The 17,032-nt window shown below is 40.6% G+C and overlaps 1 protein-coding gene across 1 annotated transcript in view; it reads right to left on the bottom strand.

Annotated features, from left to right (window-relative positions):
- The window catches only part of LOC135215594 (gem-associated protein 2-like), a 130,886-nt gene that overhangs the window by 67,702 nt on the left and 46,152 nt on the right, over positions 1-17,032 (bottom strand). Inside the window, exons 4-5 of the mRNA XM_064250471.1 lie at positions 4,964-5,107; positions 2,663-2,815 (exon numbers count right to left, since the gene is read on the bottom strand). Of these exons, the coding sequence (XP_064106541.1) occupies positions 2,663-2,815; positions 4,964-5,107 (297 nt within the window). The remainder of the gene's footprint in view (positions 1-2,662; positions 2,816-4,963; positions 5,108-17,032) is intronic.

Raw genomic sequence — 17,032 nt, 5'->3', positions numbered from 1 at the left:
ATATAAAAGATGAATACCGGCAAATATAAATAGAAATGACGAAACGAAAGATACGTTACTCGAGTGTAATGTAAACAAACAAAGCGCTAACTAACGCTGCATTTCAGCCTACGTATATATGTATGTACAAACTGTCACTCAAGTTAATGTTTTGATTGGGTTGTTGAAACGACGTCCCGGTATTTTATTATTATGTTGGAATATTCCTTGACCATTGGTTCTTCTATGGCATAAACAGGCTCATTTGAGGGAAAACGAACCTGCAGTTGATTCACCAGATTCAAACTGGGATCCTTATGATGAAACCGTGAATGATAATTTGTGACGATGACTCAAGTAATTTTGAAGGATTTTAAATACATATTTACTATTAAATACAATTTTTTTTATTTTATTTAAAGTGATAAATAAAGATTTCATACCATAAAATGTTTTTGAACAATACCCCGGTATATACAAAACTGTCAGAGTGAACGCATCCTTCTCAATTACTGTACTACAAATGGCTACGCAATGTTTACACTTGCTGTGCGATTGGGTTTCTTCAAGTTACTTTGATTTGTTTCATTTTATTTATGGTAATGGATGTTCTAATGTATTATTATTGTCGTATTACAGTGTGAAATGTTTTTAATACTGGTATTTACATACATAGTTACCTCAACAAGGCTGTCATTGTTATTAGCCAACTGTAAAGCCTGGATTCATGTACCGATATGCCAAAATTATAGATTCACTTTTTGTTACCGGTAGACAAGTCGACCCCCTAATTTTGGCATGTTTTTTTGGGGCTAAAGGGTCGACTTATACGCCGAAATATACGGTACATATATATATACACACATACTACATACACATATATATATTTATTTATTTATTTATTTATTTTTTTTTTTTTTTTATGAAAAAATTCTCGCAAAGTGAAGATGTTCAGCCATGTATGCTAGAATTCCCCTCAACCCGAGGCTAAGGCCGTGATTGTAGGGTAGAAATACGGTTAGTCCGTCAATCCCGCAGGAGAGAGAGAGAGAGACGTAACCTACTGCGCATGGCAGACAATCAGATGGAACTGAGCACTGGCATTACGCATTAGTGACAGCAGACTCAGAGAACGTTCGTCGTTCTCGCACTGCTCTGCCTGAGTTGCCACCTACACCATTCTACGAATGAATAGGTTTACTATCATTATAGAGCAGAAACCAAAATCCATCAAACTGGTATATTTAAGCGAAACTGAATTTGCTAAATATAAAAGGCTAACTTGGTATTGTCATAACAATACCTTAAATGTTTAAAATAGGGAAACCGGCAACCCCTGAATAGTTGCAGGGAGAACCGATTAAATGTAATAAGAATAATCGTACTCTCGGTTGTCCTCCGTAGGAGCCTCCGTAGGAGTAACTATGGTATGAGTATATAACTTGAACCATACAACCGCTTGATAGTAATATGACGTAAGGGCAAAAATAATATTACTATGATACAACATCGCTTGTTCACCTTTACCCGGCAGATATATATATACATATATCTGACTGGTAAGTTTTATGAACAATCGTAGAGTATTTTAGACACTTGGACAGCTACCTCCCTACTACATTCTGCCTCACCGAGGTAGGGAGAGCCATCACGCGGTAGTGTTTTGTCAATGAGAAATTATACGCTTACGCGATAGAATGAACACTCATGGCATTATCACTATACTTCACTACACTACTATAACTTTCCAATGCAAACATGATTCCAGGCTACGCAAAGATTTAAGAATCACAGATAGGGTATTACCCTCCAAAGACACTATTGTAGGGCCCGAAGGCATCACAGGTCTTTGGAGGGATAAATTCTACTGGATGGGTAACTTGTGTTACACGCCTGGAGGAAGACCTCCTTACACTATCACGTTCTAGTTTACGTACCTATGATTCATAAGCCTTCCACGCAGAATCAGACATATTTTCACACTCGTTGCAGCGCTCATCAAACATACAAACATGTTTCCTACAATTCGCGCACACTGTATGAGGGTCTACCGAAGTTTTCGGTAGCCTAACCTTGCATTCTTCCACACAACATACTCTGGCCTAGTCGAACTAGATCCAGACATCGTAAGTTTAAGGAAAAATCAAGCCAAAATAAAAACAATCCACAATTAGCGTATGCCTAACCACCGATCCTAATCAAATAACCAAAAATCAATCGGGATACTCAAGTGACCAAAAGAGTTCCAAAATCCAATGACGGAGGTGCAGAAAACACTTGTTGTCTGCACCGGCGACAGAAAATATCTGACAGAAAATGGGAATGGTTCCTTACGCCCGCCTCCCAGCAGCGGGAATGGGTACTACCACCTGGCCGACCACTGCGTGTGCCGGGAGTTTTTAAATTCTGTCGGACTTTGGAGAATACAGCTATATATATATCTGGCAGGTAAGATTCATGAACAAAATGTACTTTTGCATCTCCTTCAAGGTAAGCAAAGTAAAGACACCTTCAAAAATATGGGTGTTACTTATACAGTAATTACTAATAATCTACTTAAATTGTTATATAAGAATATGAAATGCTCCATAACACTTAAAGATAGTACAAATAACAATAACAAATTCCTTGCCTCATAACATTAAAACAATAAATGAAAGCTTTACTAACTGCATCAACTAACCTGCTTTATATTCAAGACAATACTGAGAAGAGGCTGATGACCTTCTATCAATTCTGGTTTTGGAGTGGTGCTGCCAGCTTTGTTCAACAAAGCAAGTTGGAAACTATTTCCAAAACAAAACTTGCACCATTCTTCCCTCTTTTTAATACCAGGCTGCAGAAAAGATATAAAACAATAAGTTCCATAAACAGATCATTTTTCTTTAATTACAAAGTTATAGTAGACTACATTTTGGCAAAAATTAATTTTCCATCATACAACTTTGATATTATGCAGAGCTAATGGTAATGTTTATAAGAACTGCATAATGTTGAAAGTATGTATTAATAATAATTAGGATACAGTATTTACAATATACATAATCAAATTAAAAGAACTGTGCACTCTCTTGATTTGTTACATGTGACTTAAAATTTGCATTTTTCGAACACAGCAAAAGATTGGACCCAAAAACTAGAAACAATCAGAAATATCTGGATTCCTGAGGCAGTTATCCCTATATCACTTTAAGTTGTTTTCTCCATGACGCTACCACTTGATAGAATGTGATATTTCAATGGGGAACAATTACTTTTAATAAATTTTGTTCACATTACTTTTTTCATACATTTTTTACAATTTGTTGTTCCCAGTGAAAACCGTCAAACAAAGTTGTCTATGAGCCAGTCTAAACATGTCTTTTAGCACTAACATTTCAAGATATGTTTATTTACATGTGAAACAGTCCAACATAGTGTACTATATCTCAAACTTGATCCAATCTAGAATAATTCATAGATTATGTGTTTTACAATCTGTCATTCACAGTGCCATACAAGTGAAGAACAAACTTTTCCATGAACCAATCTAAACGTTCTTTTTTAGCAATAATGTTTCTAGATACTGTATGCTTATTTACATATAAAACAGTCCAAAACACTGAATAACTTACTTGATCCTATCTTGAACTATTCATACAGACATTTTTCAAGTCTTTTCCACAATTTGTGGTTCACAGTGCCATCCAAGCAATGAACAAACTAGTCAAAAAACCAATCTAAAATTTTTTAGAATTATTGCTTCAGGATATGTTTAATTAGACATAAAGCAGTTGAAAACTGTTAATAACTAAAATTTTAGCATTCCTAGCAATTCAGCGGTTGGCGCGCCCGTTAAGTACGTAATGTATAACACTGCTAATATGTAAGCAATATGTTTACTGATAGGACACAATTTCAAGACATTCATACAAATGCTTACTGAACCTGCAGTTTACATGTTCAGCTCTCGTACTATGTATGATGGCAGCAGAGAGGACTGCTAGTAAGAAGTCCAAGAAGTCATTAAACAGGAATGTCATTAAGTAGTGTCTATATTTAGAGAACAGACCACTGAATGGTAAACACAGTACATGTATAACTGGGAGCATTATGGCATTTAATAAAAAATTTTTAACAGACTTGCTTGCTATGTCCTAAAATGAAACTGTGTAAGTCATGGAGTGCTAATGTGTCTCTGCAAGCAGTATGCACGTAAATAACATAGGGCTAAATAGGAAATAATAATACATACAGTAAAGGGCAAAGAAGACAAAATACCAGAAAGACATGAGTAGTAGAACTTCACACAGGCTTTTTGCATCACACAGCATTTTGGAGTAAAGATAATTAGGATGATATTTAGGTATTGCAACTTAATATTATTATAAATATATATATATTAATCTATAATATATTAATATATAATATCTCTATAATAAATATAATATCTAATATATAATATATAATATATAATATATATATATCATATATATAGATTAATATAATATTATATATATATATATATATATATATATATGTATATATAAAAGCTTTGGTTATAAATTGAGAGGGTAGGTGAATTACATGAAATCTTCTCATTTTCACTACTGTACCATGATAGGTGGTTGCATTGTGTAACCTTACAATTGAGCATTATATTATACTAAATACACACTTTGGTATTAGAAATATTAGTAGCAACTGTAGAAAGAATAAAAAATTTCAACTGCTTACAGGTGACCAACAAAATTAATTTACATAGCCCTGAAGCCAAGTAACTCAGCTTTCACTGATGTTTTAAAAAGTATAATTTTTCAGTACTTATTCTTATAACTAAAACTACTATGTAAAACATACTATTACATAAAAAAACAATTCAATCACTAATTTCCTCAACCAAAATGCAATACACTTTTGTGTGAACTGGGCTTTGATAACTTGTACATTTTCAAACTGTAATGTTTACAGCAGAGTACTCAGAAACTAAAATACCATGGTTTACCAAAGGAACTGGAGCATTTGGAACCTCTTCTGAAGCTCTCATTGTAGCAATTTGCGTGCGTAACTTAGAAAATGCTGATAGTAAGTCCTTCTGAGTTTGTGCAGACGGAGCATATCCGACAGGGGCATTTTCTTTCACTGGTTTCTGCAAAAGATTACCACTTCAAGTAAGTATCATTCATAAGTTATTTCTTGCTCAAGAAAATAATTTTTAAACATTCTTTTATGATAAGTATTTAAACAAACACAATCATCACCTAACTGTCTTTTAAGTTAAATATGGTATGCATCCACATGTACAAAGAAAAAATTTCAAAACTTTCTAACTATACCTACTAAGCCCCCTATTAACTGATGTTCTCATTAACATTCCTCATTCCACTATGCTACTCTTTATCCAAAATAGCAGGAAACTCATGCACAGTGGACCCCCTGTATTCGCGTTCTCCGGATTCGCGGACTCACACATTCACGGATTTCTCTTGGGAATGTTTCCCCACATATTAGTGGAAAATTTGCATATTCGCAGTATATTATTCTATGAGAAATATCCACAAATTACTGTTTTTTTTATCAATTTCATCATAAAATGCAATTTTTGTGATAAAACTATTAAAAAAATCAAGTATACAAATTTTTAGTAGGTTTTTCTTGAGTTTTAACTAGCAAAGTAGGCTGTTTTCAGCGTTATTATAGGGGTTTCAACTATTTGCGGGTTCTAACCATTCATGGGAGGGTCTGGTATGCATCCCCTGCACTACGGGGGGACCACTGTAGTCTATAATAAATGAGTTTGGATAAAAACTGCAAAACAAAATTTTACTAGTATGCCAGTCCATACCAAAAGTTCATCACATTGAAAGAAGATAAGGGATTGGCAAGGATAGGTCTAAGGTTCAAAAGGAGTGCTTTTGCTTCTGCAATGGAAGGAACTCCAGACACTGAGCTAAGCCACACCCACTGATTGCATCATGACCATTCTTTGAAGCTGATAGGTCGGCAATAGTTTAAAAAAGTTGGTTAATCTGTGGTTCTTTTCATCTTCAATTATTTTGCAATCGTTGTTTTACCGAACAAAAATACATCGTGCTGATTATCAAAAGGAAACATTATATTGTCCCCAGAAATAAAATCATGATAGTAGTGCCTCAGGTTGCGAAATTAATCCGTTCCAAAGCGGCCTTCATAACCTGATTTTTTCATATCCAGAACTACGTTTTACATATAAATTGCCTAATTCGTTCCAAGCCCTACAAAAACAACACAGTCAATTTTATAATAAAGCTAAATTGACCAATAAATAATGAAATACAACAATTTGGACCATTCAATACCTGACATAACCGTTACTGTAACTGTAAATAAAATGTATTATTGTACAGGGTGCAAGAAATACTGTACGTACATGTACGTATGTATGTAGTAAAATGTGGAACCTTACCTTTCAACTGAGGCGAAGTCTGAAAGTGGCGACAGAGGAGGAGGACAAACGGCAGAAAACATGACCACTTAACTTTACGAAACATTAAAAAATGGCAGAAAACATTAACACTAAACTTTACGAAATCACTAACATAAATTTATGTTAACGAATGAAACCTACGTGAACAAACGAATTCCACGTGTGTACGATAACGCTGCCGAAACGAAATGGTCGAGGAACTCCCTTACGTAGATGCAAGATGGGATAGACGCTGACCAATAGGTGAGCAGGATCTTACGGCAGTAACTAGCATCAGGAACCAATGGGAGAGCGGGAGGATGGTGGAGAGTCTACTGAGTTGGCGGCACGTGAGTTTTAAAACTGTTCTCGGCGGCCTGGGCAAATCTCGGACTTTACAGTATTGAATACATAGGTGACACAGGGAAATCGAGGCTGGACAATGATAATCACCATCTGATATCGTCGAGCGTGTTCACCTTCTAAATTTAAACAGACTTTCTCAAGAGCTATGCAGACTGATATTTCATAGTGATTTCAGGAAATTTTACTAAATTTTAATAGTGTTAAAATCAATTTCATTGCAATCATTTACACATTTGGAGGAATGACAAGCAATGACTGCACTCTACAGAATAAGAATATGCCTATGTTCAATGTAAAGTTACAGTGTGATAGGTTATACGAGTTATATTGAATATAATTTACTGAGAATTTTCTTAACCTTTAACAGACTGATTGATCCTCGGGAATAGTAATAACAGGTTTGGGATGGTGGACGGATAGATCCAGTAGATAAACAATATTACGCGCCATTGACTTGGAAAGAATCAGGCGGGAAAGAGGTGCCAATACTTCTATTGCCAATAAAGTCACTAATGGCAACTTTTACACTGGCTAAAACCACGAATTGGTCGTCTCAGGACTTCAGCTCTTCTTGTAACTTCAAGGGGGCATGTATTACGTCACTGTCTCACATGAGGTTATTTTGTAAATTTGCTTGTACATATACCAAGGGGATGCTGTTGGTTTTTGTTTTTGTCTTTTATGATACCATGTCTGTTGTAAATGTAATTTTTACAAAGAAAAGTGGAAAGAAACAGAAAAAAACATGTAAAAGTAAAAAAAAGTTACTGAATCTTTGTTCTTAGTAAATTTACATAAAATTTTTCAACTAATATGCTAAGAATTTGTTACTGACTTTATTTCTTATTTGTTTTGATATTGCATGAGCAGTAATTATAATTTTACAAAATAAAATAAAACTATTTATTAGAAAAAACATATATAAGTTGGTAAAATTTACAATTGTCTTGTAAAAGACAATCGGGGTTGTAAATAGTCATTTTCAACTTCACGTCGAAGGTAGGGAAAATTTTAAAAATCGTTTTTCTCTCAGCATGTACATTTGCATATCTTCCTCTTTCCATTGATGTGTTTTTTTCATAAATTGGCTGACCTCAAAGTTTACCTGGTGTGAGGAGTGCATATCGATATATTTACCCGTCCAGTAAGGGTTAAGGGTTAACCAGTAAGGGTTAAGGACATTTATCCCCTTTCACAATAACATTATCATAAAAAATTATATAAACCTATAATGTCCTATGTCCTTTTGTCGGTTTATAGAGCTTATGACATTTGGATTATAGGCCTATCTTGTATTGATCCATTTTATTGTAATTCTTGTTGTGTTTATTCTTGTTTTTGTTGCTGCTTTTATGGTGCTTGTAGTGTCCTTGAAAATGATATTGTTAGTATACAATAAAGTTTTGTACATACTTACCTGGCAGATATATACTTAGCTTACGTCTCTGACGTCACGACAGAATTCAAAACTCGCGGCACACGCGACAGGTAGGTCAGGTGATCTACCTTACCCGCCGCTGGGTGGCGGGTGTAAGAACCAAACCCACTTTCTTGTCAGATTTTCTCTTCCACCTGTCTCCTGAGGGGAGGCTGGGCGGGCCATCAATCGTATATATCTGCCAGGTAAGTATGTACAAAAATGTTATTGTCATGATACAATAAAGTTTTATGCATACTTACCTGGCAGATATATACTTAGCTATAGACTCCGTCGTCCCCGATAGAAATTCGAATTTTGCAGCACACTCTACAGGTAGGTCAGGTGATCTACCGCCCCGCCGCTGGTGGCGGGAATAGGAATCATTCCCGTTTTCTAAGAAAGATTTTCTCTTCCACCTGTCTCCTGAGGGGAGGTCGGGTGGGCCATACACCGTATATATCTGCCAGGTAAGTATGCATAAAACTTTATTGTATCATGACAATAACATTTTTATGCATTCAACTTACCTGTCAGATATATACTTAGCTGATTGGCACCTTTGGCGGAGGGTAAGAGACAGCTAATCTACTGAAATAGACAGGAAACAACATATGTTGTAGGTAATAAAATTAAAAACCTTGATTCCTACCTGTGTTAGCGAAAGACTTCATGGCTACTGCCTAGGAGCCCGTATCGCTTCAAGAGCCTCAGCGAGGTAGTGACCTCATGCTAAGAGTTCTTGATGGTCTGTTACAGGGGTCTTACCCACTTACGCTTCAGAACCTTAGGATCTTTGTCAATGGGGTCCTATCCACTTACATGACAAAACACCTTGCCTATTGGCATGATCATAGAGCACGACACTAATCCCGATCACCTGATCCTCATTGGGGTTAGTACTACGATTGAAAGGAGTCATCCCCGAACATCCTTTCAAGCAACCCACAACTCAACAACAATATTAAAACTAATTATTAAAAAATATTAAAAACAAATTTAAGGATCAGCGTCTGCTCCATTTCCCAGCATAGTATCCGCTGATACATAAGGTCCAAGAGCGAAACATTTATCGTATGTTATTCTAACATCCTTTAATAGTGGGATGCAAATACTGAATTGCACCTCCAATAAGTTGCTGCTAAAATGTTTCTCATGGACATATTCTTCGTAAAAGAAAGGGAAGTTGCCACAGCCCGGACTTCGTGAGCTTTCACTCTCAGCAGCTTTAAAGAGTTCTCTTGGCAATTCCTATGAGCTTCGGTAATTACATTTCTGACAAAGAATGCCAGTGCGTTCTTTGACATAGGTCTCTTGGGTTTTCTTACCGAACACCAAAGACCTTGTCGACTCCCTGAAGCTGTGTCTTCTTTTCTAAATAAAATTTTAAGGTCCTGACTGGGCAAAGGGACCGATCCAACTCTCTTCCTACCAGAGAAGAGAGTCCCTTGACTTCGAAACTTCTAGGCCAAGGTTTAGAAGGGTTTCTCATTCTTTGCTAGGAAAAGATCCTGGAAAGAAATGACAGCCGAGTCTTTTCTAAATCCCACCCGAGAGTCCAAAGCATGCAATTCACTGATCCTCTTAGCAGTTGCTAGAGCCAACAGGAATATGCATTTGCTAGTAAGATCTCTGAATGAGATTTTATCTATAGGTTCGAACCTGTCCGACATCAAGAACTTTAGGAAACGTCCAGGTTCCAACTTGGGGGAATCGACGATCTCAATTTCTTAGTCTCGAAAGACCTGATGAGATCATGAAGATCCTTATTATTCTCGAGATTCAGCCTCTGTTTCTAAAAACAGCTGAGAGCATGCTCCTATATCCCTTGATAGTTGATACGGCCAATTTGGATTCTTCTCTTAAGAAGAGGAGAAAATCCGCGATTTCGGTTACAGAGGTATTGGAAGAGGACAGCTTCTTCGACCTACACCATCTACGGAAAACTTCCCACTTCGATTGGTAGACCCGCAGGGTAGAGGCTCTGCGGGCTCTAGCAATTGAAGTTGCCACTTTCTTTGAAAAGCCTCTCGCTCTGACCAGTCTTTCGATAGTCGAAAGGCAGTCAGGGAGAGACTTTGGATGTTTTTGTGGAACCTCTCGAAGTGGGGTTGTCTGAGCAGATCTGTCCTGTCTGGTAGAGATCTGGGGAAGTCCACCGTCCATTCCAGTACCTCTGTGAACCAGATTCGGGAAGGCCAAAAGGGAGCAATTAGAGTCATTCTCATTCCTTCCGATGCCACAAATTTCCTTATTACTTCCCCCAGCAATTTGAATGGGGGAAAAGGCGTATGCATCTATGCCTGACCAATCCATGAGGAAGGCATTCGATCGCTGTGGCTCTGGGATCTTCTTCTAGCGAGCAGAAGTTGTCTATTTTCCTGGAGAGGAACGTGGCAAACAGGTCGATCTGGGGTCTCCCCCAGAGTGACCATATTTGTCTGCAGACTCCTGAGTGGAGCATCCACTCTGTCGGGAGAACCTGGTTCTTTCTGCTCAACCTGTCTGCCCTTAGGTTTTTACTCCTTGGACAAACCTTGTACGCAGAATAATGCCCCGTTCCTCTGTCCAGGTTAATAGAGCTCTCGCTATTTCGTTCAGAGAGAAAGAGTGAGTGCCCCTTGATTCCGGATGTAAGCAGAGCTGTGGGTGTCGGGAATTGACTTGAACTACCACCTCTGACTTCCGTTCGAAGTATTCCAGAGCTAGATGAATTGCCAGGAGTTCCTTCGCATTGATGTGCAGAGTAGTTTGTTGTCTGGTCCAAATACCTGCTACTTCCTTTGTGCCCAGTGTTGCTCCCCAACCTGTTTCCGAGGCATCGGAAAACAACACTCGGTGAGGGTTCCAGAATCAAGAGGGACACCCCTCTTCGTTTCCGTTGTTAATGGGGTTAACCACTTTAGGTCGGATTTTATCCCTGTTGGATGGGAAAAACGTCTGACAAGTCTCCTGTCTTTTGACTCCACATCCTCTTTAGATAAAATTGCAGAGGTCTGAGATTTAATCTTCCCAGGGAAATGAACTGCTCTAACGAGGAAAGGGTGCCAAGCAGACTGAGCCATTCCCTCGCCGAGGTCCGTTCTTTCCCTAAGAAGTTCGAGATCTTTTCTAAGCCTCGAGTAATTCTGTCTTGAGATGGAAACGCCCGAAAACCCGAGAATCCATCTGTATCCCCAGATAGACTATGTTCTGTCTGGGGATCAATTGTGATTTCTCGAGGTTCACGAGCAGTCCAGAGATTTTGTCAAGTTCAAAGTCTTCTCCAAGTCCTTCAAGCACTGAATTTCCGATTTTGCTCTTATTAGCCAATCGTCCAGATAAAGGGATATATTTACCCCTCTAGATGTAGCCATCTCGCAACATTCATCATTAGCCTCGTGAACACTTGAGGGGCCGTTGAAAGGCCGAAGCATAGGGCTCTGAATTGGTATACTTTCCCCTGCATCATGAATCGGAGATATTTCTTCGATGATGGATGCAGGGGGACATGAAAGTATGCATCTTGTAGATCTACGGAGACCATCCAATCTCTTGGACGAAGAGCCGCGAAGAACCGATTTTGATGTTTCCATAGAGAACTTTGTGTCTCCACAAATCGGTTCAATGCGCTCACCAGGGCCAGGACCGGTCTCCACCCTCCGAGGATTTCGGAACAGAAAAAGACGGTTGTAGAATCCTCGGGAATGCGGATCCCGAACCACTTCGATGGCCTCCTTTTGCAACATCTCATACCAGTCGCAATAATGCTTCTTTCTTGGCAGGGTCCCTGTATTGGGCTGACAGTTCCCTCGGGTTCGTATAGTCAAGGGAGGTCTATCTCGAAAGGGGATCATATATCCCTTTGTTACCACGGAAAGGGACCAAATTTCTGCCTGTTCTCCGAGCCCATTCTTCGGAAAATTTCCGAAGTCTGGCTCCTACCGGTGCTTGAAGGACTGTTGTCTCATTTCGCTCTCTTGATAGGTCTGAAGGAAGACCTACCTCTCTTCTGCACTCCTCTCTTCTTAAAGAGGGTGGGTCTGGCCGAGGTACTCCCTCGAAAGGGCTGTTGAGGAGCCCGAGTCTCTCTCTTAATAGGACCCGAAGTCCTCGATTTCTTTGCAGATTGGGCCAAGAGATCTTGTGTGGCCTTTTCTGTCAAAGAATGAGAAATATCTTTTACTAGATTTGAAGGAAACAATTGGTCCGACAGAGGAGCATACAGAAGAGATGACCTCTGAGTATAGTAACTGCTTTCGTCAGAAAAGAGCTAAATAAGACACTTAATTCACTATCACTGTGCTTACCTTTCAACGTCCGCATTTGACGTTCCATCCTTTGTAGCGCAGCTTTAAGATCTGCAATTCCGTTGCCGGATTTGCAATCTTAGTACTAGAGGAAGAAGATAGAGGTTTAGGGTTAGGTGTTAATTTAATAGGCTCGTTAGAGCAAGACCTACTTACGCTTCTGGAGGAAGCCTTCCTAGCCCTATCCATATCTAATTTCCTTAAATATGAATTTAAATTCTTCCATTCTTCCTCATTCATATTTTACCACATTCATTCACAGGTGTTAGAAATTGAACATTCATTCCTTCTACACCCCTTACAAACTGTGTGAGGGTCTACCGAAGCTTTCGGTAGCCTCACCATGCATCCCTCATTTACACACTGTCTTCTAACCGTAAAGCTAGAATCCGACATCATGAGAAATATCCAAAACCAAGTCCAAAAAAACAGTCCACGAAAGAGTATGCCAAACCAAAGATCCAATACGTCACCAAAATAACCGGCTTAGAAGATCAATAGCGATGAAAAAACACGAAAATCAAATCAGGAGTAACAACAACAATGTTGCTGTCACGGCCGATAGAGAAAATCTGTCTTAGAAAACGGGAATGATTCCTATTCCCGCCACCAGCGGCGGGGCGGTAGATCACCTGACCTACCTGTAGAGTGTGCCGCGAAATTCGAATTTCTATCGGGGACGACGGAGTCTATAGCTAAGTATATATCTGACAGGTAAGTTGAATGCATAAAACTTTATTGTATACTAACAATATCATTTTTGTACATGAACTTTCCTGTCAGATATATACTTAGCTGATTGAAACCCTTGGTGGAGGGAAAGAGACACTCATGTACAAAGAAAGGGGAAACAACACATGTTATAGGATCTAAAAACCTTGGTTCTTACCTGTTTTAGGCAGAAGACTTCATAGTTACTGTCTATTAGTCTGCGTTGCCTGAAGAGCTACAGCGAGGGCGTGACCTACAGCTGAAAAAACTCTTTGGGTCTACCAATGGGAACTGTCTCCGCTTACTTGGTAGAATCCAGTTAGGATCTTGTCAAAGGGGATCCGCCCACTTATATGACAGAACCTGTCCACTACCATTGCAAGGAGCTCAAGCACAACTCAGATCACCTAACCAAAGTACTAATTGTTAGTAATACGACTGAAAGAGATGCCTACCTGCATCCTCTTCCATACAACCATAAAAACACAAGCCAAAAACCAAAGGGGAAAAATTTACAAAGGATATGCTTCAGCTCCCTGCCCCAGCACTGAATCCGCAGATATGTAAGGGCCTAGCCCAAAGCACTTCTTATACGTAATTTTCACGTCTCTCAGGTAGTGGTTGGCGAAGACCGAGTTGCATCTCCAAAAGTCCCTTTCATGAGATTCTGCAGCGACATATTCTTCTTGAAAGCCAACGACGTGGCGATGGCCCTCACTTCATGCGCCTTGACTTTCAGAAGCTTATAATGGTCTTGATTGCATGCCACATGAGCTTCCCTTATTAAGTTCCTAATAAAGAATGCCTGAGCATTTTTTGACAAAGGCCTACTGGGATCTCTTACAGAACACCAGAGGTTGTCCATGTTGCCCTTAAGTTTTTTCTTTCTCTGGAGATAAAACTTAAGGCTTCTTATAGGGCAAAGAGTCCTCTCTGCTTCTACTCCGACAAGAAAGGATAAGCCTTTTACCTCAAAACTCCTGGGCCAAGGAGTGGAGGGGTTTTCGTTCTTGGCTAAGAAAGAAGGAAGAAAGGAACAAATCACGGAGTCTCCTTTGAATCCTACACTTCCTTCTAAGGCTTGCAACTCACTAACTCTCTTAGCCGAAGCCAATGCCATGAGAAACAGGGACTTCATCGTTAGGTCTCTAAACGAGGCTGATTGAGGTGGTTCGAATCTCGAGGACCTCAGGAAAAGCAAGACTACATCGAGGTTCCAGCTTGGTGTCAAATTAGAGACTTTCTTAGTAGTCTCAAAAGATCTTATCAAGTCATGGAGATCTTTATCTTCGGAGATGTTCAATCCCCTGTGCCTGAACACTGAGGATACCATGCTCCTATAACCCTTTATGGTTGAGACCGCCAGACCGCATTTTTCCCTCAGGAAAAGGAGGAAGTCTGCTATTTGGGTCACAGAGGTACTGGAGGAGGAAAGCTTCTGATTCCTGCACCAACATCGAAAGACATCCCACTTCGACTGGTAGACCCTGATGGTAGAAGGTCTTCTTGCAGTGGCAATAGCCCTTGCAGTCTTTGCCGAAAAACTCTTCGCTCTGACAAGACTCTTGACAGTCTGAATCCAGTCAGACTGAGAGCGGGGAGGTTCTTGTGATACCTGTCAAAGTGGGGCTGTTTGAGCAAATCAATCCTTAGTGGCAGGGATCTTGGAATGTCTACTAACCATTCCAGTACCTCTGTGAACCAGTCTTGGGCGGGCCAGAACGGAGCTATCAATGTCATTCTTGCTCCTTCCGATGCTGCAAATTTCCTTAGCGTCTCTCCCAGAATCTTGAAAGGAGGGAATGCATAAAGATCTAGGTTCTTCCAGTCCAGCAGAAAAGCATCTATCGCTACTGCTCTCGGGTCTGAGATCGGGGAGCAGTAAAGGTCTATCCTAGCGTTCTTGGAGGTCGCAAATAGATCCAAATGAGGTCTGCCCCATGTCTTCCACAGCTCCTGGCACACGTCCGAGTGAAGAGTCCACTCTGAGGGAAGGACTTGGTTTTTCCTGCTCAGAAGGTCGGCTCTGACATTTCTTTCTCCCTGTACGAATCTGGTGAGGAGTCTTCTTTCCTCCGACCACAGAAGAAGCTTCCTTGCTGTTTCGTACAGGGAGAAGGAGTGAGTCCCCCCCTGCTTCCTGATGTAAGCCAGGGCTGTGGTGTTGTCCGAGTTGATCTGAACCTCTGCATCCCGGACGAGGGACTCAAAAGCTTTTAGGGCTAACCAAACCGCCATCAACTCCTTTTTGTTAATGTGCCAGGACACCTGCTCCCCCTCCCAGGTGCCTGACACTTCTCTTGAACCGAGTGTCGCTCCCCAACCTGTGTCCGACGCGTCTGAAAACAACACTAGGCTGGGGTTCGGCATGTGCAGGATATACCTTCCGCGAAGCGAAGAGGGTCTGCCCACCAGAGGAGATCCTTCTTTATCTCGTTCGAGATCTTGAAGCGGAATTCTAGATCTTGAGATCTGCGGTTCCAGTTCCGGTTCAAAAAGAACTGTAGCGGTCTCAGGTGCAACCTTCCTAGAGAAATGAATTGCTCCAGCGAGGAGAGCGTCCCCAACAGACTCATCCACTCCCTCGCTGTGCATACATCTTTCTTTAGAAATGCTGCAACCTTCTCTGAACAACGAGTTATCCTTTCTGGAGAGGGATACGCCCGAAAATCCGGAGAAACCATCCGAATCCCCAGATATATCCGATCTTGGCTGGGGACTAACTGAGATTTTCCGCAAGTTCCACCTAATAGTCCCAGAAGAAACTTGCAGGGTCAACATCTTGTGAAGGGTCCAGTCCAGACATCTCTCTTTCGATTTGGCTCTGATAAGCCAGTCGTCCAAGTAGAGGGAAAACCCTCACTCCCTCCAAATGTAGCCACTGTGCTACATTTTTCATGAACCCCGTAAAAATTTGGGGGGCTGTCGAGAGGCCGAAGCACAAGGCCCTGAATAGGAAAACTTTTCCTTTCCACATGAACCTTAGGAATTTCCGTGAAGAAGGATGGATCGGCACATGGAAGTAAGCGTCCTGAAGATCTAGGGACACCATCCAGTCCCCCAGGCGAAGAGCTGCTAAAACTGAAGATGTCGTCTTCATGGCGAAATTTCTCTTCTTCACAAAGACGTTCAGGGTGCTTACGTCCAGAACCGGTCTCCATCCTCCTGAGGTTTTGGGAACTAGGAAGAGGCGGTAGTAAAAACCCGCAGAAAGAGGCTCTTTCACTAGCTCTATAGCTTCCTTCTCCAGCATAAGCTCTACTGCTAGAGCAAGGGCTTGGTTCATGTGAGGGTCTTTGTACTTGGCCACCAACTCCCTTGGTGTTGTGGTCAAGGGAGGTCTTGAAATGAAGGGAATGAGGTAACCCTTCCTGACGATTGAGAGGGACGAGTTGTCCGCCCCCTTCTGGGCCCAGACGTCTGAGAATTTCAGTAGTCTGGCACCTACTGTAGTCTGGAGGACAAGGGTGCTACTTCTTCGATCTAATAGATCGAGAGAAGGTCCTTCCTCTCTTAGGAGGTCTTGTTCCTCTAGAGGAGGAGGAACGGGAAGGAGGGCCTCCTCGAAAGGGCTCCTGTCTTGCCGGTGCCATCCTTCTTGGGTTTAGCTTGGAAGGATGTCCGAGGCATCCTAGCTGATTGGGCCAACATATCCTGCGTGGCCTTCGCTGAGAGGGCACTTGAGATGTCTTGGATAATTTTCTTCGGGAACAGTTGAGGTGAGAGCTGAGCATACAACAGAAAGTACCTCTGCGCATGCGAAACTGCTTTAGTTAGAAATGAGCAGTACACTGCCCTCTTCTTGATAACTCCAGCTCCGAAAAGAGAAGCTACCTCGCCAGAACC

Source organism: Macrobrachium nipponense, chromosome 5 (assembly GCF_015104395.2).
Source record: "Macrobrachium nipponense isolate FS-2020 chromosome 5, ASM1510439v2, whole genome shotgun sequence".
NCBI lineage: Eukaryota > Metazoa > Arthropoda > Malacostraca > Decapoda > Palaemonidae > Macrobrachium > Macrobrachium nipponense.
This window is presented reverse-complemented; position numbering and strand designations above follow the sequence as displayed.